The sequence below is a fragment of the Trachinotus anak genome, unplaced genomic scaffold, assembly GCF_046630095.1.
Source record: "Trachinotus anak isolate AG129_WGS33_773 ecotype Australia unplaced genomic scaffold, CSIRO_AGI_Tana_v1 ptg000001l, whole genome shotgun sequence".
NCBI lineage: Eukaryota > Metazoa > Chordata > Actinopteri > Carangiformes > Carangidae > Trachinotus > Trachinotus anak.
The window spans coordinates 18,388,782-18,414,405 of record NW_027273852.1 but is presented as its reverse complement, the minus strand read 5'-3'; the positions used below and the strand labels follow the sequence as shown (position 1 = coordinate 18,414,405).

General features: G+C 41.9%; 1 protein-coding gene across 2 annotated transcripts in view; it reads left to right on the top strand.

Moving 5' to 3' along the window:
- man1a2 (mannosidase, alpha, class 1A, member 2) overlaps nt 1-25,624 on the top strand; it is a 143,076-nt gene that overhangs the window by 73,821 nt on the left and 43,631 nt on the right. For both annotated transcript variants that reach the window (XM_071481993.1, XM_071481984.1), the window contains exon 6: nt 9,380-9,460. In XM_071481993.1, the coding sequence (XP_071338094.1) occupies nt 9,380-9,460 (81 nt within the window). The remainder of the gene's footprint in view (nt 1-9,379; nt 9,461-25,624) is intronic.

The window sequence follows — 25,624 nt, the reverse complement described above, 5'->3', positions numbered from 1 at the left end:
TTGATAGAATAAGCTAGAAGGACAGGGACGAGAAAATAAACCTTTGACGAGCATTTCCATGTGATGTGTGGCGAGGACGAGGGAAAAGATGAAGGTAGATTACATGTAATGGTAAATTGGGCCATTTTATAGTTATCAAACCCAACAAACACTAACGTAATGCAGATAGGAATGACGGAAAACACATTCACCTGACAATGGCAATGTCTGGATTCATTAATCGGAAGTGTTAAAGTGAAAATTTTGCAAAAAACAAAGTATTGTATCACAGGGTGATAGCCAAAGTACCTGCAGGAGCAGCCACTGTAATAAAACCTGCACTGGTAACAAACAGTGTGAGATCTGTGCCTTATTAAAAAGGTGGCGCATTATGAGATGTATAACAAATGCAATAACAGTGACAGGAATATGAGACAATGAGAATAAAATGTGCTGGAGTTGAGCATTAGGAAGCAGAGGAGAGGAGAAGCTCTTCTGTTTGGTTACACAAGAGGGGAATGGAGAGAAGAGATTAGAGGGAGGGGAAGAGAGGAGACAATGAGACTTGAAGCTCCTGTTAATGGCGGGAGGAGGAGGAGGGGACATGTCACTATGTTTTCATTAACGGCTCGGTTTGATGCTCTTATACCTGCATGCTTTAGGCATAAGATTCAAGCCTCAGCTCTCAGCTACTGTAACATTCATGAAAGGTTAAGCTAGCTCAGACTCAATCTTAGCAATATGGCCGTGGCATTGCTCCGGCTTTCGCTCCGGCCTTTTACTAAACAGGTAATTCCCTGGCTCATAGGGAGCAATATATTTCGAGCCTGCAGAGGCCTGGCAGCATAATTGGCAGCAAAAGTGTTATTAAGCTTGGCCCTTGTGAAAATCAAAGATTTGCTCAACCCAAAGCATGCAGCTGTACCCAGCCTCTCTGGTCAGAGCTCTGAGGCTGGAATAAGGGCATAGTCTTGATTTCCATTTAGGAGATTAAAGACATCACTCTTAGTCAAGTTTAATCACTCTCCTCTGCATGTGTGTACAAGTTCCCAAACATTACACTGAACTTAACTGCTGCTGTGTGTGCACGCCGCCCGCATTGGAGGCAGTTTGACCTTTATAGTTGGGATGTTTTAACTTTATCAATTCAGAGTTTAAAATGAGGACTGATATGGGATCAGGTTTGAGTCTGAGATGAGTTTAGCATGTATACCGCATCTTTAGTGTATACCAGTGGTTCCCAACCAGCTATTGCAAGTCATTTGCAAAACAGTTCAATTTTGGAGAAAAGTATAAATAAAAAAACTAGATTGACCTCCTTGTGGTTGTACGCCTCCACCAACCAGCCATAAATAATGTTTTTAAATGTTTGAAAATGAAATGATCTTTACATCTTTAAAAATGTATTTAAACTCCCAGCTACCTTTGTTTCCTTGTATTAAGACCCATCACTATGATGAGCCAATAATGGAAGTTTTATATTGTCCCCACTGGACCACATCATATACCTGTTTGCTATCTGTCTGATCGCCCACTCAAAGATCACATCCATGGCAAAAAGTGGAGTGTCAGAATGGATAGCTGGTTAACAACAGGAAGAGTTCAAAGGAAAGAGACAGACGGTGAATCAACCAGTGATCTCTCCCTCGTGAAATGAGAAAAACTGATCTTAGCCTGAACAGAATAAAAAGTGCTCTGAGAGCGTGAATTATTTGGCCTCTGTACTGTTTTGAGGTCGGATGTGGGCCGCCAGCAAGTTTGATATTTTCAAGTGGTCCATGAGTTGGAAAAGGTTGGGAACCACTGCTTAATGCTGTCTCATTGAATTCTGGTTTCTATCAATAACAATTATACTCACCAAAGTGATTGCTGAGATCTAGGAACATGCCAATGTCGCTGCAGCGAAGTTTGACCGGCCAAGAAACACAAACATCTCACATACAATAATTAAACAGGCCATAAACAAGCCAGTGTGAAGGACAGTGTGGTTGCTAATCTAACTGTTCGCTTTAGTTTCTCTTCAAACATGTTTTTCTCTCCTGTCTTTTGTCTGTAGAACCTATAGAGCCAGTGCTCTGCAAATAAAAAGTTGTTATAAATTTGAATTTCAGCTCCTTTGAAAATGATAATATTCTCATTCTCATGCTGGGATTGTGTAAATTTGTGTGAATCTGCAGGGTCTTGACATTATTTCCCTTTGCTGGATCTTGCAAAAATGCAGTGAAGTGCATGTTCTTCTCCGGCCAAATACGCTTTGCTTAAAAGGACAATTTTATGGTTCTCGTGGTTTTAACATTTTTACTGCGTTACACCCTCGCTGTGATACCTCTCAATTCAGCCACCCACCTGCCGCTGCCACCAGCACATCCACCAACTCCAGTGCTAATGAATGATTAAATAGCTGCCATGTCAGGTTGAGCCAAGCAGTGAGTCACTGTTTGAGTCTCCAGTGTCCTGGTGGGGCCCCCACACTGCAGCTTGCCCTCAAATGATGAATGTGTTGGCCTGAGGTCTGCATCCATCGCCGGGCCCAAAGATCCACCAAATTAATGGACTCTGTTAACTGACACATTAATAATCCTGGTTAAACTGAGAATCTGATCAGAGACGATGCAGCAGAGATGGAGAGATAAATCAGTGAGAGCTGTCAAAGACCACCTCACAGCCCAGTTTGATTAACCACATTTAATTACACAGGAGTAAGAGTTCCTCATTTGTTTTTTTTCTTTTGTTTTGTTTTTTTTTATTGCGGTTTATATGGTGAAATGTCACAAGCGACACTGTTTTTGTCAGACGTGAAGAAATGCAGAGTTGTCTTTCACCGTCTCCTGAGGATCGTGAGTTACACTCTGCTGTTTATTCTTCATGACACTGCTGAGCTTTCATGGTCCTACGTGGTGGAAGCTGTCATGTTTGTCATGTTTAGACACCCCCACCCCCCCCACCCCCACCCCCACCCCCCCTTTATTTACACTTCCCCCGTAGCATTTAGCTGAATGTGAGAGATATTTGACAGTGATTCCCCCAGCCTCGTGTTCTCCTCTTCCTCTCTCTCTCTCGTCACCTGGAATAACAAGTGAAGAAAGTAACATTTCAGCCAAGTCACGTGGGCGACATGTTTTCTTCACTTGTTTCCTTTCAAAACTTGTGGAACTATCATCATGTATTTTTCACGCTCCGGTGAACAGTTTGAGCCAAACTGTGTGTTCGACTACAACTATGCAGACGCAGAAACACCCCACATAGTGTGAATGAAAAAAAAAATTGTATGTGTCCACAGGCTTTTCTGTTTCCATATACTGTTCATGTCCAACTTTGTGCTGTGACAAGACAAAGCAGATGTGAGATACAGTGTATGAAAGAGAAGGGACTAATAACTGTGTATGTGGGCTGAGTGCTGAAGGTTATATTTTAATTGTATCAGCTTCCAGTGTAGCGTCACTTGTTATTACAAAATACACAGCATGCTGCATATAAGACCAAGGCCAAACAAAATGCATACCAGCACCTGAAAGAAGACAGAAAGCACAATGGAGGGTTTAACTGGGCTGAGAGCAACTCACTTCTCCTCAGCTTCTCATATTGACTGTTTAATTACTGAGCAACGCATCACTTAGTCTTATTTGGTATCTTAGCTGTTCAGCGGCTGTCATGGTTTTGTTTTTGTGAACATGACAGATTATTACTGATGTCTTTCCCTAATTACACCTCATTTACAACTAGAAGAAATATATTATTGACTCAGTTAGTTCAGCCATCCCAGACCAACTCCTACATACCGAAAAATTTTGTCTTCATCATCCTGGATGTGAAAACATCAGAGTTCCCCACGGTCAGAGTTAAACAGAGAAAAACTGGACGGCTGTGGCTCAGAAGGTAGAGCTGGTTGTCCACTAATCCAGAGGTCAGTGGTTCGAAGGGCACACCCCCCATGTAACATTGGTGTGTGAGTGTGTGTATGATTACGTGAGTGAATGTGGTGTGTAGTGTAAAGTGATGGTCGATGGTTGAATGGTCGATAAGACTGGAAAAGCGCTATATAAGTGTGGTCCATTTAGAGATTAAATCTCTCTGCTTCCATTACAGTTTTATGGATTGTTCATTTTATGATGAACTATCACAGAAGACTGGAGAAACCAACAAATACCTGAGAAACTAGAACCAGAACATGTTTGCATGTATTCTTTAATAGGGATTTAAATTTTTTTACCAAATTAGTTGCATGTGACATTCCTGTCGATTGACAGTATACATGTGTTGCTCACACACTTTCCAAGGTTGGTTATAAGGAGCAAGCTACAGTTCATAGATCAGTAAAGTAACTAGTGTAAGGAGGACAAGAGTCAGTGCCACAGCTGACTATACAGGAATCAAAATATTCCCATGACCCCCTGAGTGTGGACCTTAGGAAGAGGCTCTTCAACAGTAGTGACAGGATCTAATTCAAATAAACAACAGTGATTATCTTTGACAGGAGTCTGCACAAACAGAACTGTCTTATGAGATGGTCTCAAAATCTGTCTATACTGGGACAGGGTGCATATTAATAGAGAGATTAGAGAGGGTTGGAAAGTGGATGTAACTCACAGGGGAGAGTGAGTACAGTATGTCTCTGAGAGCTGTCTCATGACAGGAGATCAGCAGGAAGTGACTCTGCTGTCCTATTTTGTAGCTTCTCACCAAAACAATTCATTAACAATCAAGCTTTTCTTCTTGTGCTGCTCTCACGCCTCATTGCACAACCTGCGTGGTTCCTTGCCGTGCTATCTGTTGTTCACCACAGGTATTTTTAAATCAGGGCTGTTTTATAGCTCTGGCGCTCATTGGGGGTTTTGTGCTCCTAAACTGCAGGTGTAAATGGCTGACTGACAGACAGATGGATGCTACAGAACAAAGCAGGCCTTCAGCTTTATGAGAGCTTCCTGTCCCTTCATCACTCTGTTCAACACGACAGCCACTAAGCGCCGCACCCACTCGGCGACCAGCAGCTCCTGCTGTTATGGCGTGTGCTGTTCCTCTTTCATTCTTCAGATCAATTGTGAACTTCAAAAAAGAAACTCAAGTTGTTTTCACTTTGACAATGTTGGATGTTAAAGGGAAACACTTTTAAGACTTACACCAGTGATGAAATGATAACTGGTTCCTGAAAAGTGTCTGTTGCTGCCACTTGCATCATCTCAAAAATCTCTGTCTGTTATCAGTTTAATGTTGCTGTTGTAATTAATTAATTTGCCCACTATCATATATTGTGTATTATATAGTATGCAAACAAAGGGCAGATGATAAAACCACCAGGGCTGAACACTCACTCATTTCCCAAAGAGCACATGTTCTCCCAAGTTGAAAAATTAGCAACACATAATGAACTTTAGGGGCACAATGAAGATTTATTATATAATGTGTGTATATAATGAGTTTTTCCTTAATTAAGGGAAACAAGGAGACGCAAGGAAAATTATTTCATTTATTTGAATACAGAAAGTGCAATAGTTTTTAAAATTATTTCAGCTTCAAACTATATTTAGTTAAGAATTATTTATACTTTAAACTGCTTTAAACTGTATAAATGGACTGAATTATATGAACATTGACTGTATTTAATATAGCATTTCTAATTAGTTCTGAATGCCAAAAATGTCTGCTCAGTCTGTAGAGACAGAAAAAGTGATACCTACAGGGCTCTTTGTGCTGACGAGTGGATCATCAGATTTTCTTTTTTTTTTTTCTTTCAATAGACAACATTAGTTCAGCACAGTGACTGCATCATCTTAATCATTGCGCCTGTTCAGACCTGGTGTTAACATCCGTCTTCAGTGATCCAATCACAAGTGGTCAGATCTAAGTTCGTCTGTTCACACTTTAAAATGCGTCTCCAGTGACCATGTGATCAGATCTCACTTCCCCACTTCATATGCAGATAAAGTAGTGAGTGAGTGAGTGAGTGAGTGAAGTAATGAAGGGTTGAGCGAATTCTCCAGGTTTAACAGCTGGCCAGCTCATTGCAGCAGGTGATGGTAGTGATGGTAGTGAGTTTTGCGTAGCAGCCCATGTAACAGTTTTCCACTGGAGCAGAGCAAGAACCATCTTACCCAGCTGCAGTCCAAGATGGTGCAGTTACCGTCTGTTCTTGGGATGAGAGACCTGTCTTCAGGCAGGAACAGTAGGCGCTATACTCCATATTAAATAAAACAAAATGATGAGAAGTGTGACACAATTTGTAAACACAAGACAGGATTGTGGGCAAAGAACAGTGGGGAGCAGACAAAGATCCAAAAGAAGAGTCCAGGTGGTGGAAAGATACGAATAACAACTTCTGGTCAGGTTTTTCACAATAAAATGAGAGCGGAAACAGGATGCAGATTGTGATTCAGTTCATGGATTGAGATTCTACCCAAAAAGATTGTCATATGATCTTTAGGCCAGATTTCTCACCGCTACCTTGAGGAGGAAAAATGGCAGCAGAGGTTGAGATGAGCACTCCTGGACAAAGTGGGATCTTCTCAAGATTAAAATAACATGGGTGGAGCGGTGGAGATGAGAGCCATTCTTCACCTCATTCCTCTTACCGTCACTATTGGACTCTCTCCTTGTCAGCACAACTGCACACATGGGATCTGAGGAGGGTGGCCCAGCTGCACGTGACACTGGTACATCATCACACATTCTGAAATCGACTGACGGTGCTGCTGTGTTCTTCACTGTCATCTGCTACACTGGAGTAAAAGGTAGAAGAAGTGACCAGTCTGAAGATGAAGGTAGACCAGTCTGCTTTGTTTCAGCAGGGAGTCAGACCTGTTACGATCTAGAAGACAAATGACATGCAGATTATGAGATAGGAGTCTCTGTGTTGGAACAAATCTCCAGTTTTTGGATATTCACACTGCTCTACGCCAAGACACAGCGCTGTGGTCCTCAGTAGTTAAGTGGAAATTATAGTTCTGTGGATGGAAGGATGCCAAGAGGACTGGCCATTCCCCATATAACTCTATTGCCAAAGCTTCCCAGCAGTAGCAGTATAACAGTTTATGATGGCTCAAGACGATGACAGGAAGGGCAAGAAGCAAAAAGAGCCGATGGGCTGGATCAAAAGTAGGTTAGTCGAGGGTAGCTGCAAGTCAGGGGCAAAAAGGCAATAATTTGGCCACCACTGCTGACCCAGAACTGCAGGGTGATATGGCTGAGCATTTAAACAGGTTATGAGTGTTGTCTGTCAACACCTGCTCCTGAGTAAAGGCTACAGTTATCTCATGAGGTAAAGTGAAAGAACACACACTGTGTGAAAGCTGCAATAATGAACGATTTTCACAACCTAGTAGACAGTTAAAGCCACACATGTCTCAGAGTGCATTTTCTATAAACCGAGGTCTCTCTGACTTCTCTTTACAGATGAACAGGTAAAATCCTCATCTCTTGTGTATTTGAATTTTCTCCGTCAAAATATCAGTGCAAGGTTGCATTGTAGTTTGCAAATAGCTCTCAGCATTTGATTGTAGTTAGCTACAAGGTGTTTGAGTTGATTGTTGCAGAGTTGCCACGGCATCAAGGAAATCGTCAGTCACAGAGAAATGTCCTAATTTCACACAAATTACATGACTGTGATAGTCTGAAGTGTTCTTGCATTAAGTTGTGTTTAGTGCCAAGTTGTGGCTGAGAGGCTGTTTCCAGGCCACTGAGAAACGGCCTGTGGTGTCTTGGAAAGCTGCAGGACCAGCAGCTGGGTGATTATTCTTTGGGGTATATTAGAGTGGAAACTAGAAGATTTTGTTGAGAGTTAGCCCCAATTACACTGTGCCTTGCAAACAAGGAAATTGGGGTGAACGCCAGCACACTCGCTTCCCTCCGTCGTAGCACCCCAAGCCACAAAAAAATAGCCAGGGTGACAACATTGGGCTTAATTAATGAAAGAAATGTGCATAAACTGTGCTGTGTTTATCCACACATTGTTGACTTGTGGTAAATGTCTGGTTTAGTTTAAAGTTCTTTAATTCTTGAAGTTCTAAATTTCTTTAAGGTTCTCTAATGGCTTCACACATTTAGTGCAATTCCACATCTACCTTAGGCATGCTACAGAACTATTTATCCACTCCAGTGACTCAGGGATTATTTCACTGTGAGAGTATTTGCTTGCAAATTTTCGTGTCGGATCCAGGATTTGTTTAGGAGTACAAATTCCCTTCCAACTGGAGGTTCAAAGTGTTCACAGTTTCCCTCCTACTTTGCATTTTCAGTTGTGCACTGACGAGACCATGCTGTAAGTGTGTTGCGGACTGCTATAGTGTCTTGTTTGACGCCACTGGACTGTGCCAAAGAGAAAAAGTATGCACTGTGTCTACTAAGATACGTGGGATTTGGTGAGAGGAATAGCACCTCTCATGTTTCTTAATGTTTATTTTATAAGATTGTTTTCATTTTTTTACACCTCCACTATGAAACACAAACACTGTTGTTTGCATAAATGGCAGAGCACTGTAGCTAACGAGGGGCTGTGAGTATTTTTCATTAGATGTAGCTGGAAGTCTTTGGTTTTGCAAGTAATCTTCTTGTATTAACGATTCAACTGTAATGTTGCCTGTTCAAAATATGCCTGCCAGTTGTGGCTGATTGCTGGGCCTGGACCCAATGCACTCAAGCCACTTGGTGAAATGTCCAGCACACAACTCAGCATAAAATGTACCCTGAAATCTTGTGCTCCTATGACTTGGTTTGCGAGTGAAAAGCAAACACGACCCCGGCATGTGTGTGCTGTAAATTGTCCGGGTGCTGTTTTGCCTTCATCGTGCACTTTTACGACACGGTGCTGTTGTTAACGATGATGTTGAGTACGTGAATGCGTCACCGCAGCCCTAACCAACTGTGGTTTAATGTTTCACCAGAACTGTTCATCCAAAAACTTCACAGTGGTCACTGCACTTCCTCAGGTCCTCAGCAATACACATTTGAAGTCAACTGGATGAGTGGTTATCAAGAAACACACAGAAAGAAATCTTCGAATTATAGTTAGATGGGAATACAGTCTGTGGGAAGTTGAGTTGTGAGTCAAGGTGTGAGATTTTCCTGTGATTTGACTTATTTCTTTGGGATGGGCTGTTTTGTGAAGAATGCAGATCTCTTCCTTCTCTTTCTGTGTGTTTCAGATTTCTATTTGTAGGTTGATACAAACACTGTAGAGATGAAAGAAAACACAAACTGTGCCGGTGGTCCAGACACATCCACGCAGCTCCTGAAAAGAGAAAAAGCCATGACTCCAAAAGAAAGAACGAATGAAAGAAAAACTTGAACCTGTTGACAGTGACACAAATGAAATGAAAACTTTGAAAGAGATTGGTACAAATCCACCAGAGCGTCCATACAAAAAACTAAAGACTTGTTTGTGTTATCTCTGCTCTCTTTTTTTACCCAGAATGCAGAGGTGTCCGTGTTTGAGGTCAACATTCGTTTCATTGGAGGACTGCTGGCTGCCTACTACCTCTCTGGACAGGAAGTAAGTGCTCGCCTACTGTATATGTGTGTGTTTGTGAGATTGTGAGTGAAAAGTGTTTTGCAGCTGAACCTGAAAAACTTCACTTGTTTAAAAAAGAAAGAGGTTGTGTGTTAGGTCAAAGAGAGGAATAATACGGAGGAAATGTTTTACTTTTAGGTCCACTTCACACCCTGTCCTCTCCTTTCCTCTCCTTCTATCTTTTCTCCATCACAATCTTTCTTCTCCTCCTCCACGGTACCTCCTCTCATCCCTCCTCCCATTGGAAATTGAATCCAGTCGTGCATCTCTCTTTTTCCTGTTCTATTTCCCTGTCTCTATCAGTCCCATCCACCCCAGCTTTCATGCCCAGCTGAGCAGTGCTCCCACTGTAATGGGAGCAAATACATCAAGACTGTGCTCAGTTCGATGCCCACATCCACTGTGCTCTCTGTCATAATTTCATGTGGTCTTTGCGAAGGCTGGCCAACAGATCTCTGAGGAGACCTCTTCTTTGTTGTCAGATGCTTTACTTAAAATACTGCCTGAAAACACATTCACAGATTTTTAGTGCTGGCTCTGTGAAGCCTCCATTTCCTATCCTTTGTTTGTTTGTTTGTTTGTTCTGGGTACCACAGCTGTCAAAAGTGCCCTGTAGTACACCCTTAAAATACTGAAGCCGTGCAGTGTTGTGAGTGCGTGAACAGCTAGTGAATCATGAGGATGCACAACAATAGCATCAGTGAATGAATCGACAGTGTGCATCAGCGAACTCTGTCAGTGCAGCTGTGTCATTTTACATTGTTTACGGCACCTTTCTGCAGCTGTACCACACCTTCAGATTAACACAGAAACCTTTCCTCAGATATAATATAGTATAAAACAGGAAACATAATATTATAGAGAACTGAAGGAAAGCTGCGATGCATGCTCTATTTTCTTATTACCAAATGCTAAAACCATTTATTTAATTTTAATTGAGGTCAGCTCCAGAACACAGTATGTATACACATTGCAGCTGTATTTTAGGATTAAATAAGATATAATTTAAAGTCTTGGATCTGATGAGAAATAGATTCGTGGCACATACACTCACCAAGTACTTTATAAGGAACACCACGCTAACACTGGGTGGTTCCTCCCTTTGCTCTCAGCCTCTGTTCTTCTTTCCACAAGATATTGGAAACTTTCCTTTGATACTCTGCTCCATGTTGACATGATTACATCACATCGTTTCTGCACATTTGTCAGCTTCACAATCATGTTGCCAACCTCCCCAAAGACTGTGGATGTGGTACTGGATTCAGAGCTGGAGACTGGGGAGGCCACTGAAGTTCACTGAACTCATTGTCATGTTCATGAAACCAGTCTAGATGACTTTTGCTTTTAACCTCTTCCATCATTATGTAATAGACATTAGAAGACGGTCAGCAACAACGCTCAGACTGTGGCATTCAAACCATGATTGACGAGTATTAAGGGCCCAAACTGAGACAAGAAAATATTCCACACATCTGATCTGGTGACAGGTCTGGTCTATGGATTCATGCTGTTGACACCAGATTCTGACCCTACCATCTGCTGCCTCAGCAGAAATCCAGATTCATCAGTCCTCTGCTGTTGTAGCTCATCCGCCTCAAGGTTGGACATGTTGTTCATTCTGATGTTTTTCTGCTCACCACAGTTACAGTTAGTAAAGAGTGGTTATCTCAGTTACTGTAGCCTTACTGTCAACTCCAACCAGACCTCTCTCATCAACACAGTGTTCCCCCTCAGAGCTGCTGCTCACTGGATGTTTTTTTGTTTTTTGGCTCCATTCTGAGTAAAAACTCTAGAGACTGTTGTGTGTGAAAATCTCAGGAGCTCAAGCTCACTGTGTCAGGTGATATAACAAAGAAGAGAAACAAGTTTGGCCTACTCCCACTAATGACGCACATAACTTTGAAAATGCCCATTAAACTTTGCTTGACCACAGCGAGTGATTAAAAGGTTGTAGGCTGGCGCTTTCTGCTTCTCTCTGATGAAGACTGATTTTTTTGTCAAATTACTCTGAATAACAACACAAGCTAAAGTGCCTCACAAGCCAAACTTAATGTCACTCTTAACGTCTATTCCCTCGCTCAGTTCCTCCTCCTCCACCCAAATCAAGCTCAGTCATTCATCAGAGCCCTCTCCAGTGATAATAGAAGCCGCAGGTGGAGGGAAAAGAAGTAGATGAAGCATGGGAGGAGGGGGTGGGGGCTCAGAGGAGAGACAGTGATGGAGGGAGCAGGGGAGAGGGTGGAGAATTCCCTATGATGGCACACAGAGAATGAGTGGAGGGTGTTTGGAGGTGATGGTTACTGATAAAGAGATGGGAGTGGAGGATGCGGATGATGAATGGCTGCTGGGGGAGAAAAGTGAGCGAGACTCATTCTTCACTCTCACTGGATATGTCCTTGAGCAAGGCATTTAACTCCTCGACTGCTCCAGTCAGCCAGCAGCTGACTAAACGGTTGTTACTGGGCAGCTCCCTGGGGGAAAGTTTGTGTAACTGTGAATATGAAGCAGTGCCCCCTCCCTGGGTAGATTGAGGTTAAAATTAGTAGAGTGGAAGGGGGTGAAGTGGAGGATGAGGATGATATTTTCAGAGTTCATCAGCATCTTTCCCTGTTGCATGTCGGCGGGGATAAATCTTGATTGTTGCAACGAGGAACTGAGTTGCGAAGAGCAAGTGAGGGAGGGGTTTAGGGGAGGGGGTGGTAGGTGGGAAAAAAAAAAGGACGGGGAGCAGGCCTGCAGACTGAAGGAGAACAGGAAGTAGGAAAGGAGATGAGACAGACAACAAGAAAGGGAAGGAAACACTGAAAGAAAGATTCAGAGGCACAAAAACAGGAACAAGAATTTAACATAGGTGTAGACTGATGTGATGCAGGGTGAAATCAGAGAGTGAACAAAAAACAGTAAAAAATTTCCATTGGTCAAAAAACCCGCTAATGCCACTAACATCAGGCTTTTGTCGGCAATAGAAAAGGACACAATCTGCATTGACACCCAGGTCAAATGACTCTGCAGTGTTCGTGGGCATTTACTGGCCCTGGCTCCGATCAGCAGTAAAACAAAACCCGGATCAGCTTGCTAATTTCACCCTTTTTCCAGCAGACACACTGGAAACGCACCTGTCACCTGCCCAACATGGTGCTGTTGAACCAGTTACACCGCAGCTACACTGAGCTTAGGGATGAAACAGTGACTGCAGCCCTGAAATAAGTTTCAAAAACACACAATCACCAATAGAAGCGTCTCACACTGAGGCTCCAGCACTTATAGGAGCACCAACCTGAGATGCTACAGATCCATTTTACCAGTCTGCACGGCAGCCAGCAGCTCACTCACCGTGTGTCCTCTCAGGCAAACTCGACTGGCAGTGTAAAAGGAGTCTTTTTTAGCGGGTTCACTGCAGTCAAAAGACCTGCTTATACCTGCTAATTTAGGTTTAAAAAGGGAGATAAATGTAGACAGATTAAAAAAAAAGAAAAGCACATGGATGGAGATATTAATGCAGTCAATTCTGTTACTTCCTGTGCTCCCCTGAGCCCAAACTGTTAGATAATTAAGCATAATTGCAACAACTGGACAATTCCCAAGGTAACTTACCACAGCTACATACTGTGGCTCTTCAATCAGTAAAAACTGTTTCTGCTGTTTTTTCCCATTAACTTCAGTGTATACATGAACATACAGACTCAGTATCTCAGTTATTAGACTTATCCTGGTTTTGATTGTATTTTCCACAAAACAGAGTGACCTGTTTATTCATTTAGTTTTAATGAGGTTTCTGATGTCTGCATCAGCACAGCTGAGATTTGATTCTTTACATTTGGCCGCTCTCTTGCTTCTACAATGTTTTACAGCACATTTTTGTACTTTCTGTACTGTTTTTAGACTTTTAACAGTGTACCATCTCTGCAGACAGTGATCACATCTGCTTAGATATCAAATTCACAATACTTTCCAAGACTAGAATAAGAGCTCAAATTTACATGCACAAACCCAATTTGTGTTTGTGCATGTAAATTTGAGCTCCAAATTTGGAGGGATTTTATTGTGCTTGTAAATGAAGAATCACTGTAGCTGTAACTGTAACTGCTGTAGGTCTGTGATATTAGACTGGACCTTACTGGACCAGAAAGGACCTGTTAGTCTAATATTGTGTGAAACAAACACTGCAGCTCCAGGCCTCTGGTTAAAATGCAAGAAAATGCTGAGCTGAATTTGGCTTTGTCATGTTGAGGCAGGTTCCTGTCACCTCCACAGGTGACTCATGCTGGCTGCTCTTCTCTTGGTTAACTACAATCCACAGATTTCCCTTTTGCCTTCTTCTTTGCTCATATTTATCTGCTCTTCGTTTGCTTCATTTTCAAAAACACGAAACAACTGCCACTCATCCAAGGACCAGTTAAGAGTCAGTTTGATTTTTTTTTTTTAATTACAGAAAACATAAAAACATGATCAACACAGAATGAATAGACAGATAGAGAAAATAAGGGGGGATCAACATGATGGAGAATACTGAGATTGAATAGAGGACAAAAGATCAGGAGAGTGATAGGAGACCAAACAGAGGGAGCAGGAGACAGAGACAGACGTACAAACAGAGAACGGGACAGAAACACAGACTGAGAAACAGACAGAGGAAGAAGAGAGAAAGAAAAGTTAAATCTGAGAGAGGGAGAGGGAGAGAGCGAGTGAGCGAGCGAGCGAGCTAGAGATCAGCATTCAGGAGGAGGTGGTGTTGGTCTGGGAGAGTCAAAGCCGAGCAGCAGTGATGGATTGTGTTTACTCCTCTGTCTGTCCCCACCTTTATTCTTCCACTTTCTCGACATCCTCGCCACCTTCTCCTCCCTTTTCTCACTTTAACCTCTCCTCGCGTCTCCAAGTTCCCTCTCTCTTCTCTCTTGTCTCATTTTTTAGTTTTCCCCCGTGTTCCTCTCTCTTGATTAGTTCCTCTCGTCCTTTCCTCGATCATTTTCTTTCATCTCTTCTTATTCTCTTGTGTTTCTCAGCTCTGCGATCCACATTCCCTCTGTCTTCCCCCCTTTTCTTCACTATGCTTTTTATTTTTAACCTCTTCCTTTTTCATCCTTCCTCTCTTCATTTGTCCTCTGAACTCTTTTTCTCTATAGAGTTTTCTCTTCATCCTATTTATTATCCTTTCTCTCTAATTCCCCTTATTTCCCAATTTACTTCGTGTTTTCACCTTTTTTCTTTCCTCCTTTCATCTCTGCCTCATTTTCAGTCTCCTTATCCTCTCTCTTCCTCTCTTTATTCCTTTATATCTGAGGCGTTTTTGTGTCTCCATTCCACCCTTGTTTATTTTACCCACCTTGTCATTTCTCCACTGCACTCGACTCATTTTCTTTCTCATTTTTCCTCCAAATGCCTGTATTAAGATTTTCATCCTCCTTTCTAAAAAATTCTCTCTGCCCCCCCAGAAACTTTTCGTTCGCCTCCTGCTTTCATCTGTTTTCCTTGTCTTGTCTTTTTCTTTCCTCTCCACTTGTTCTTTATCACATCTCTCCAGTACACGCCTGCCCTCACACTCTTTAATCCTTTACCTCCTTTAATCTTAAAAACAGTAAACAGCTCTCTTCCCCCTCCTTTTTTCCTTCCTTCCTTTTCTTCCTGTTCATCTTTTTTTTCCAGCTCCTCCTCATCTCACTGATGTCGCTCTCCTGCTCTGCCCAACCCTTTTTCCTTGAGAACTCCATTACTACTTATCCCTTTCCCTCCTCTCTACTTGTTTGTTTCTTAACTTCTCACCTCCTCTCCTTTTGCCCCACTGCTCCTCATCGTCTTCCTCCTCTTGATGGTCTCTTCATTTTCTTCCCCACCCCACACTGCTTTTTTTGTTTTTCTGTATTTTTATCTCCTTCGTTCTTACTCTCAAATGACCAGGCCAGTTCTGTGAGTTGTTTCCCTGCTCATCAGTAGCTTATGAGCTGTTCAGATGCACTGGACTGTATTTTTAGACACGTACAGCCCTCTGAAGTCTGTGTAGACAGTAAAACAAAATATTTAAGGTAAGTAGAAAACATTTTAAATCAGGGACTCATAGTTCTCGTTTTAGAGTCACACTGTTAAATACTGAAAATGTAAAGAATTACCATGTCTTAGAGGAGCAAACTTTTATTTCCATTGATTTTCCAAATGTTCCACATATCACAAGTCTCTGTATGATAGAGAGTTAAAGGTCATGAAAGAGCAGAAAAAGGACAAAGGTGTAAGATTTGATATTTAATTTTTTCCAGGACTGTGTTTGAAGGAATTGTGGATTTTCTTTTGTCGGGCTGCAACAGGACCAAAACTATTTCTTTTTTTTCATATTGATAATTATCTCTGTATACATTAAATTAATGAGGAAAACACATTCAATATGTTTGTTAGACCTCAAGGATACAAAACAATATGTTGTGGTGAGTTACACCATCTCAGACTCTGTAGTCTGGCATTATCTTGCACCCATTACCATTTAAAAAAACACTGTTGTTAGCATTCCTTTAAACCAGTCACAATCGTCCTGGGCGGTGCTGAGCTAAGGATGCAGCGACGGTGGCCCTGCACGATAGTGTCTGAGGAGAGCTTGTTTTACACGTAGGGAAGTGAACACTGTCATTAAAAGGGATAATTCAATGCAAAGTAAATGACAGAAAAACAGTGAACACGTATGTGAACTGTATGTAGGGTGCTCGTTTGGAGGTTGTTGTTTTTTCCTCTAGCAGAGGTGATTTTAAAAACCGTCAGACAGGGGAAGTAGAAAGGAAGGAGAACAGCGCCTGGAAAAGGCGCCTGATGGCAGGTATGATTGATTTCTTTTATCAATAATTTGTTTGTTTGTCTTTGCAAACAACATGTGTAACATTAACATCTTAACAAAGCATAGTCATATGTAGTATGTAGCTCCTGGGATTTGGTTATTGCACTTGGCCATATTGCGATTTGGATAATTATTCTTTGTTCAGCCATAACCGCAACAAAGACTTTAAATAAACATCTCAGAAGATCAAAATGTTGTTAAAATCATCAGTGTTGTGTGACCTGCCTTTGCCACAATTTCCTTGTCTTGTGCAGACGTCTGACTCTCCTCCTGGTTGCTGACCTTTACATTTCCAACAGTCTCTTTTTCCTCCATCTGTTTTGGACGTGTCACTACATAATCCTATTGCTGAGGCATAATAGAGAGATGGTAAAGATGAAGGTTGGCCCAGATGCAGAACAGATACATCTATTGAAAATTACTCATCAGTTTATCATCATTATTGTTGGATTTTTAAAATGTTTTGTGTGATAATTATCAAGGTTGTTTTATCACCCAGCTCTACTGTGATGACACCTTATTTTGTGAGGATAACCTCTAATTAGCTTTATAAGCAGTGGGAGGCAGAGGAGAGCTGGAGGATAATTTGCTCTTCTGCTTTGTACAGTGATTGATGGATATACAAAGTCATCAGCTTGTTTCACAAGCAAGTAGAAAAACACAAGAAGAAAGAAGGAAGAGCAGCTCCAGCAGGGAACAGAAACTCTTGTAATCAGACACAATGTTTTGTCCTTACTGCTGTTTCTTCTTTTTGCAGCTATTCTAGTGAGTGGTGTTTTCTCCTCTCGAGTGTGTTCTGCCAATACCTGCACCTCATTAGCACACTGGTGTGTTTACCATCCTTTTTTGAAGAAGAGGAAAACTTAGTCGCTGTAATCACAGTGTACCCACATTTGGTTGGTGTTGCACTTCCTGCCTGACCCACTGTTCTCGAGTTGTTACAACAAATAGGATGGTAAAGCCCAGAAGAGGGTGTGGGGTATAGTGTCAGTATACATGCAGCTGCAATGGCCACCAGTGTCAATGAAGTGGATTATATTCTGTATGAGTCACAACAGTGTTGGAGAAACAGTGGTGCATGAGTCTCCCTCTGCATTTATGTTGCAGTTATCTTCAATTGCTCCAAATCTAAGTGTCAGCTACTTCCTCTGAGCATTTCCCAGACTGTATGTGTTTTATTCTTTGCTTCTGTAAAAACCATAGACCGAAAGTAAAGATGGACGTAGCCTCTGTGACGTCACCCATCTTGGCAGTGCCTGACTCCACCTAACTCCACTGTTTGGACCCGAGGCTTCAGTGAAGCTCATCCACCTGTCACTCAAAGCAGACACGCCCTCAATTACACAGAACTTTAAGCTTTAATGAAATTTAAACAGGTGAGTTATATAAAAATTCACCCCCTGTACAAGTGTCATGAAGGAGAAAATTAGCTCTAGAGAACAAAACCAGTTTTTGTACCAGGCTGTAAACATGTTTATTTCTTCTGTAACATTTTAACATGAGTCTGTCGGGATTGACCCACTTTGGAACCAGACTCAAGTGGTCATTTTAGGAACTGCAGGTTTTGGCACTTGACTGTTGGCTTCATTTTTCAACCTGGAGGTTGCAGCTTGGTTAATTCAAATTTTGTTCAAAATTGTCAAAATTCATAATTACTTGAGTAAGATTTGTTAAAGACTGAGGCTTTAAAGTTGTATTTTAAAGACTAAAAGCTGCACCACAGATTTTACACATGAAAATCAGTGGACCCGTCATGGGGAGGGCCACTCCCTGCACTTCAGTTGTGTTGTGTCTTATGTGGCTCAGGAGGAGCTTTTTCAAGTAGATAAAGCTGGTGAGGTCACCACAGTTATCTCAGCTCAGGCTGGGAGATGACAGATGTTTAACAGGAAGCCAGCATTAAAGACTGGGGCTGCAGATACTGAGAGAGATGTGGACGTTCACCAGTCCAGGAGGAGGTTTGAAGGAGTCAAGGCTTGTGTTCTGGAGCTTGATCTATAAGATTTAATCTGTCTCTCACGACTCCTCCAAAGTTCAGTTGTCCTATCAGTCTGTCTGCAGGTTGAGACACCAATTCAGCAGTGGTTCAGTACTTCTAGAGGATACATGCTGCATGCCAACTTCACTGCTGTGCTACTCATCTCTCGACTCCTGAAAAGTTTTGTTCTTTCTTTTATTGTAGTCATTGTGTTCCATTCTCCTCTTACCCATTACTGTTCTTTTCTGCACCCTTTTTTGGATACATTAACTTCATGGCTCATTTCCCCTCATCTCACAAAAATCTTTCACTCTCTCTCATTCTCTCCCACCCTGTTGCTGCAGCAGCAGTCAAGTGAGCCTGCAATATAAAGATGTAAACTCCAGGCAGGCATTCTGGCCACTGGGCACACTTAGAGTCATTTATTTATGTACCATATATATGTATGGATTTGTCACAGTGGGGTCAGACTCTGAGGTGCCAGTTCTCCTGCTGAGAGAGGGATAGGTAAGTGCAGGTGATGGTGATGATCAAAGGTTGGCTTCTTCTTTCATGAATCTAAAAATCTGAAACCCAAAGATAATAAACAGCTACCTTCAAGAATGAGGTGGAAAGAATGAAGAGGAGTAAAAGAAGATAGAAAGGAAGAGGGAGGTGAACCTACAGTAAAGGTGGTGTAGTAGTGATGGAAAGTAAATGGAAATGAAAATGGAATGAAAGTTAGGAGGTGAGGATGAAGGGACATACATCAGTAAGGAAAGTCACTTTGTGTGTTTCCATTAACCTGCGTAATGCGATATATGAAATTGTGAACTAAAGAACAAGTAATGGTCCCTTACCTTTGGATTCTATAAAACACTTCAACAAAATAAAAACATGCAGCACTGTTTTCCACACACTTATAGCCAGGAGGGATTGTATTTAGAAACTTGGTATTCATTGATTTAAGAACAGAATATGGTAGTAATTACAGATACAGATTTTTTTAAATGGCTACAAATTCAAAATGCTGTCCCTTCACCAGTTAAGGAAAATAAATATAGGTTTGGACTATCTGAAGCAGAAGATGTAGGAAGGGATGGGTAATATGAAGATGCCAGTGGACTGTTGTCTTTGTGGGTTCAGCAAATGATGATTGCTGACTATTGCACATTGATTGTTGTGAATTAAAAAAGAGATGGAAAAAAAACAAGTAATGGAAACACATGAATTTCGATAAAACTCTCAAATGTCGCAAAAAATGTAAACGCGTGAGGTGGTTTTTAGACAATTTGAAAAAGCAATATATGGCATAATTGAAATGGAAACAGCTTTTTACATTCAAGTCGTGGTCGAGCCGAGAGGCACACTGCTGGAAATCCATCATCGCCTTTAATTGGAACGATATCATGAGAGGAGAAAATTCAGCTTTATTCACATGACATCACTCAGTGGAAACACAGACCAATTCACATCCCTGTTCTGTCGATTTTTCTAAAAAATCGCTTCTATTTTGCCCAAAACTGCAGTGGAAACCTGGCTAATGATAACAAAGACTGATCTTCATCCCTCACTCTGTCAGTCACAGGCACAGTTTCAGACACTGGTTTGAATTCTTTTCAAAGCTGCACTGACCGCTCCAAAGGGTACTCCACAATTACAGATCAAAACCAGGCTTTCACTTATTCAAGCGCTTGTATTGTTTTTGATTCACATCTCTCAGAAAGATAAGGGTGAGTGTGAAGGAAGGCTCACACCTATTATTCATGTGAGCAGCAGAAAAAACAACTGTGGTTGATGTATTTTGTCCTTGTTCCTTTAGACAAAACAAGCAGAGGGACTAGACTGACAGGGATGAGTGGAGTGAGGAAGAGCAGATTGCTGGTCAGGGAAGCAGCACAGGGCCAAACCCCTGTACTGGAGGATAATGAGATGAAAAGCTGCAGACTCTGCAGGCATGAACGTTACAGCACGACGGGTGGATGGATGGATGGATGAATGGAGGGAGATAAAGAGATGGAGAATGACAGAAATGGAGCAGCAAATGTAGGAGAGGGTGGAAGAGAGACAGAAGGACGGAGATAATGATGGTGATGGGAGACAAACAAGAAAGGAAGGGAGGAAATTAGGAGGAGGGCGGGAGAACAGAGGGAAGGACTAAGGTAACCACGAAAGAAATGTGAAGCAGAGACGAAGGGGAAACGGTTAGTTTCAAGGTTGCAAAGGATAAAGGCAAGATAGAGGGAAAAGGAAAGAAAACATGGAGACAGGCTCAATCAAAAAAAGACCAGGTGAGATGGAGCGGGAGGGAAGGAGATCACAGATGGAGAGGAAATGTTTGTATGGAGGAAGAAACAAGATAGTACGAAAGACAGGGGAGTGGAGGGGACGGACAAAACAGATGAGGATGGAGACAACAAATGAGACGAAAGTGAAGATGGCAGAAGGCAAAACATGTTGTGATAAAAGTGTTTCAGTGCTTTTTATTTTGTCTCTGCAACCGAAAGTCATCATTTGACCACCCCCCCCAAGACATCCTGTATTTTTCTCCTTCAGATTCCTGCCAGTCTGGCTTCTCCATCCTCATCCTCTATCTCTTTCATTACCCCAAACTTTGCCGTCTTTCCTCTAACTCTGTTTATCTGCAGAGTGATATAGCGTTAAGCTGTCTCTTGTCCAGGGATTGGTGACTGCAGACTGCAGTATATCCTCTGGCTGTCTGTTTGAACTCACTGGGGAACGTTTGACTCCCTCTCATTTTTTGTTAAATACTGAACCCGTCAAACAAACTCAGGGTATCGCGCTCGCTCTCTGACTGACTGCCTCTCCGCAGCAGACCCAGCGGGAAGGCAGGGGGACGTGGGATGAAGGGAAAGGGAGAGATTTGCTGGTGTTGTGATCATAATGAATGAGCTGGCTTGTTGATTTCGACTGTTGCTCTCCACTGAGATGCAACACAGAAAAAAAAAATTGAGACCGTGCAAACTTGTAAGGAGGTAAATATGATGAGATTTTCTCTGGGATGCAGAGTAGATATAAACCTGCCACTGTGTCCTAACAGTCTCTGTGCATTCAAACAGCAACCTGAGGCAGGTTTATGAGCTCATGAATACAGCTCTCCTCATTCATTAGTTTTGAACATAGAGGGTTGGAGGAGCTGATGCACATGGCAAAAAATAGAAAGAGGGTGTCTGCTTACGCTTGGGGAATGAAGGACCTCTGCATAGCCCTCAGACGCTTGCAGCAGCTTGTTAGGAAAAGTTTATTGAGAATAATGAGGGTGTTGTGGTTTTTTCCGACTGCGCTCAGTGGCAACACTTACTGTCAGGGTGCAGTGAGAAGAGTATTTTGAAGGAATGTATGCTGCCTTGTGATTTCTCCCCTTATAGAAAAACCTCAGTCTGATCAGAGGGTCATATTACAGCTCTAATTTAGTATTTTGTTACTATGCATTTGTGCACAGTTACAAGTCCAGTGCCTCTCTGAAGCACACACGCTCGAGTTGACGTTGGCAGTTGAAGCAGTAGTTTGGGTTATTTGACGTGGGGTTGTGTGAAGTATTCATTACTACACGTTTTTGTGGATGACCTCATCCACAGCAGCACATCACTGAGCCTCTGTGCCTGCTTCTCTAGACTGGGCACCAATCCGGCTCTACTGCAGGTAATACACTAACTATAAGTACCTCACACAACCCCACACCAAAAAACCTGAAGCCTATCACTTTGAGGAGACTTGAAGTAGTATTTTCCACTTATCTTCTGGCTGCTGTAGTCACTAGGCCACCCATTTCCCCCATATAACTGTCCGCTCTGGCAAATGAGAGGCTCAGTGTGTTTCCACACAGGGTGACTGTGGACCATAGTGGTGTTTGGAGACAAAATTTAGCTCGGCCGTCAGTCTTCCAGTTCATCCCAAAGGTGATGGAATGGGCTGAGGTCAAAGCTCTGTGCAGGCCAGCCAGGTTCTTCCACTTTTAAATGATAAAAGAATTTCTTTGTGGAGCTTGTTTCGAAACCAAACTGTTGCAACAGAGTTGGAAACACACTATTATCTAAAGTATCATTGTATGTTGTAGCGTTAAGATTTCCCTTGATTGGAATATATTTGATAAATCGTATGGGCAGTGTGTGAAAAATGACAGTGATAAAACGTATGAAAACAAATATATTTATAGTGAGAGACTGTGAACAAAGATGAATTTACAATATGAATACAGTTTGCACAAAGTCTTTTCTCAGACAGCAGCATTAAAAAGGCAAATGTTAGTAAATTGACATACTTGCCTGTGAGAGAGCAAGAAATATTGAGGCCACCCAGTTGTTTCTAGCAACAATCATCCAGCATCCTCTGGGAATCATTTTCCTCTTTTGCAGATTTCGCTGTGATGACATGCTCAGTTGTTGGCTGTTGCTGTGCAAGCCGGCAGGCAGGCTCACACACACACACACACACACACACACACACACACACACACACACTCACACACACTGAGAGAATGAGGAAAACCAAGATTGTGTAACAAACAGGAGAGAAATTTTAATTTCATTACAGCTTTACGTACCACACTCTGCAAACAAATGACTTACCATTCCCCTGCAAACTGGGGGTAAAATTACCAGCTCTATCTGCCCTACTTAAAACTTAATAATGTGAAGCACATTGCAAAAGTACAAGCTCACACAGGAGGGAGAGAGAGTTGGAAGGAGAAAAAGGTTGAAAGGCAGTCCAAACGAGATTAAGTCAGAGAGCTATGAAGAAGAGAGAGAAATGGATGCAGAGGGAAGAGGATAGAGAAAAAGAGTGAGAGATTTTTGTAACAGAGATGACAGGCAGAAAGATGTGAAGAAATGGACCATGCACTGAATACAGGAAAAGAGAAGGATAGAGACTGAGGGAATTAATTTAATGAGGGAAAGAGAGGGAAGAAGAGTGGGTAATGAAGGAAAAGAGATCTCATGAATTAATAGCGAACAAATGCAGGTGTAGAGGTACTTTATGTCAAAGTTATACTTTTCATTTGTTTAAGCATTTCTCCATCCCCAAGAGGAATTGAGAAAACTCACCATTAATGAAGCATAATACAGATAAACTTCAATTTAACACCATGTCCTCTTAACATCCCATTGCAACAATTCTAGACATCCAACATTTTAATTTAACCAATGTTTTCTTGCAGCAGAAAAAAAACACACACACACAAAAATCTTTGTCCTATTTTCAGTTTTCCTTTGGGGATCATCTAAAGGACTAACGGCAGATACAGTAGTGACAGTTTAAACGCGTCAGGTGGAGCCTCCACTGTAGAATAACTCATCAGTCATATTCTTCTTCAAAGCTTTTCCAGTATTTCATCCATCAATTCCATTAATGCTCAATGCAAAAATATCTGTCACAGCTGACAGCAGTCAGTGTGTCACGGTGTGATGGCAGCAAATGAACCAATCACGGAGCTAATTTGATGATTGTCTGTGGGTTTTCTCCACGGCGGCTCATCTTTGTGGCCCCTGTCTTTGATGCGGGGCCACTGGATGCCAAACAACATGAGCAAATGGATCAGCTGATGGTGAAGTGGCATGGCAAAGTATGGAAATGACAGGCAGTAACCACACACACACACACGGCGGGTGACTTAATCCTGTCTCTCCTGTGGGGCCTCGGGCCCTTCTTACCAAGCAGGCGCATTCAGCACATTTCACAGTCTACCCCTTAATCCCTTTAGGAGGCTCCATTACATGTCAACAGTGGCCCACTGCTCACACCAGAGACTGTGTGTGTGTGTGTGTGTGTGTGTGTGTGTGTGTGCGTGCGTGCGTGCGTGCGTGCGTGCGTGCGTGCGTGCGTGCGTGCGTGCTGGCGTGCACACTGTGTTTTGTATATATGAGCAGATTCTTTATTGCAGTGTGAAAATGCTGATCTTATTAAGTCATTTAGGCGAGTACTTAGTATTAGTTGTAGTTCTTCCTCCTTTTACACAGTGTATTTGTTATGGAGACTAAGGGAGCAATTAGCATAATTAATGTTACCTGTACTTATTGATTAGTAGAAATCAGTATTATATGTTAGCATGTTAGTATAGTAAGGAGAGGTTAGTACAAACACACACACACACACACACACGCACACGCACACGCACACACACACACACACACACACACACACACACACACACACACACACATACTTCTATCTTTGTGAGGACACTCATTGACATAATACATTCCCTAGCCCCTTACCCTAACCTTAACCTTCTCAACTGAGTGCCTAACCCTGACCCTGACCCAAACCTTAACCTAAACCTAATTCTAACCATAACTCTAAAACCAAGTCTTAACCCTCAAAATGTGATTTGAAGGTGTCTCAAAAAGTGAGGACTGGCCAAAATGTCCTCACTTTCCCAAAATGTCCTCACTCTGCTAGTAAAATACTTTTTTTGGTCCTCACTATGTAGCAAGCACAAGTACACACACACACACACACACACACCACCAACCCCATACTGCACCTGGTGAACAGAGATCTCTTTGTGTATTTCATATTACATATATATAAAAAAACATATTGCAATTATTTTTCGACAGATGGTCCAATATGAGTCAGGATTTTAGTTGGAGTGGTCATTTTTGTATTTCCTGTTCACTGAAAGAATATTTAAAAATGCTTAGCATGATTTTTTTTCTGGGATCTTGTAACAAACTAGCATGTTCCCTTACATCTGGAGAATATGATCCGTGGCTGGAGTGTCCCTTTAACACCACAAAGCTTAATTTAAGGTCTGTTGTGTTGTATTTTATCTTTATCAAAACAATTGCAGCTCCTGCAATTTGGGTATTGCACTTGGCTGTATTACGATTACAATGGTATGTTGATCATTGTTCTGCCCTATCTGAACGATGAAATTTGGGATGGATTTCCACTAGGGCTGCACAATGGAAATATTATTGAAATCGCAATATGGCCAAGTGAAATATTGAAATGGCAGAAGCTGCAGAAAGTCACAGGAGCTGCAATATTTTTGACAAAGGTAAAATGTGTCACAACATTGTTGTGCATTGTTAACAACATAAGTGTTGTGGTGTTACAGAAATGGCTAAAATCATATTCATTGGTCTACAAATCATATTCTTGTTTGGTACAAGCCTCAACAAAATTATCTTTTTAAAATATTTTATCAGTGAAAATGAAATGCAAAAATGACCAGTCCAACTGAAATTGTGACTCATCACAATCGTAATATCTGCCATGAAGTAGGATTTCTGTTGGTGGTGTCAAGCTGTGATGTCGAACAGCAGCACAGAGCTGACAGGTGGAAGCTGCTGCAATAGGAGGTGGATTTTTAAACTCTAAAGGGAGATGATTGGTTAAACAGGAGCGT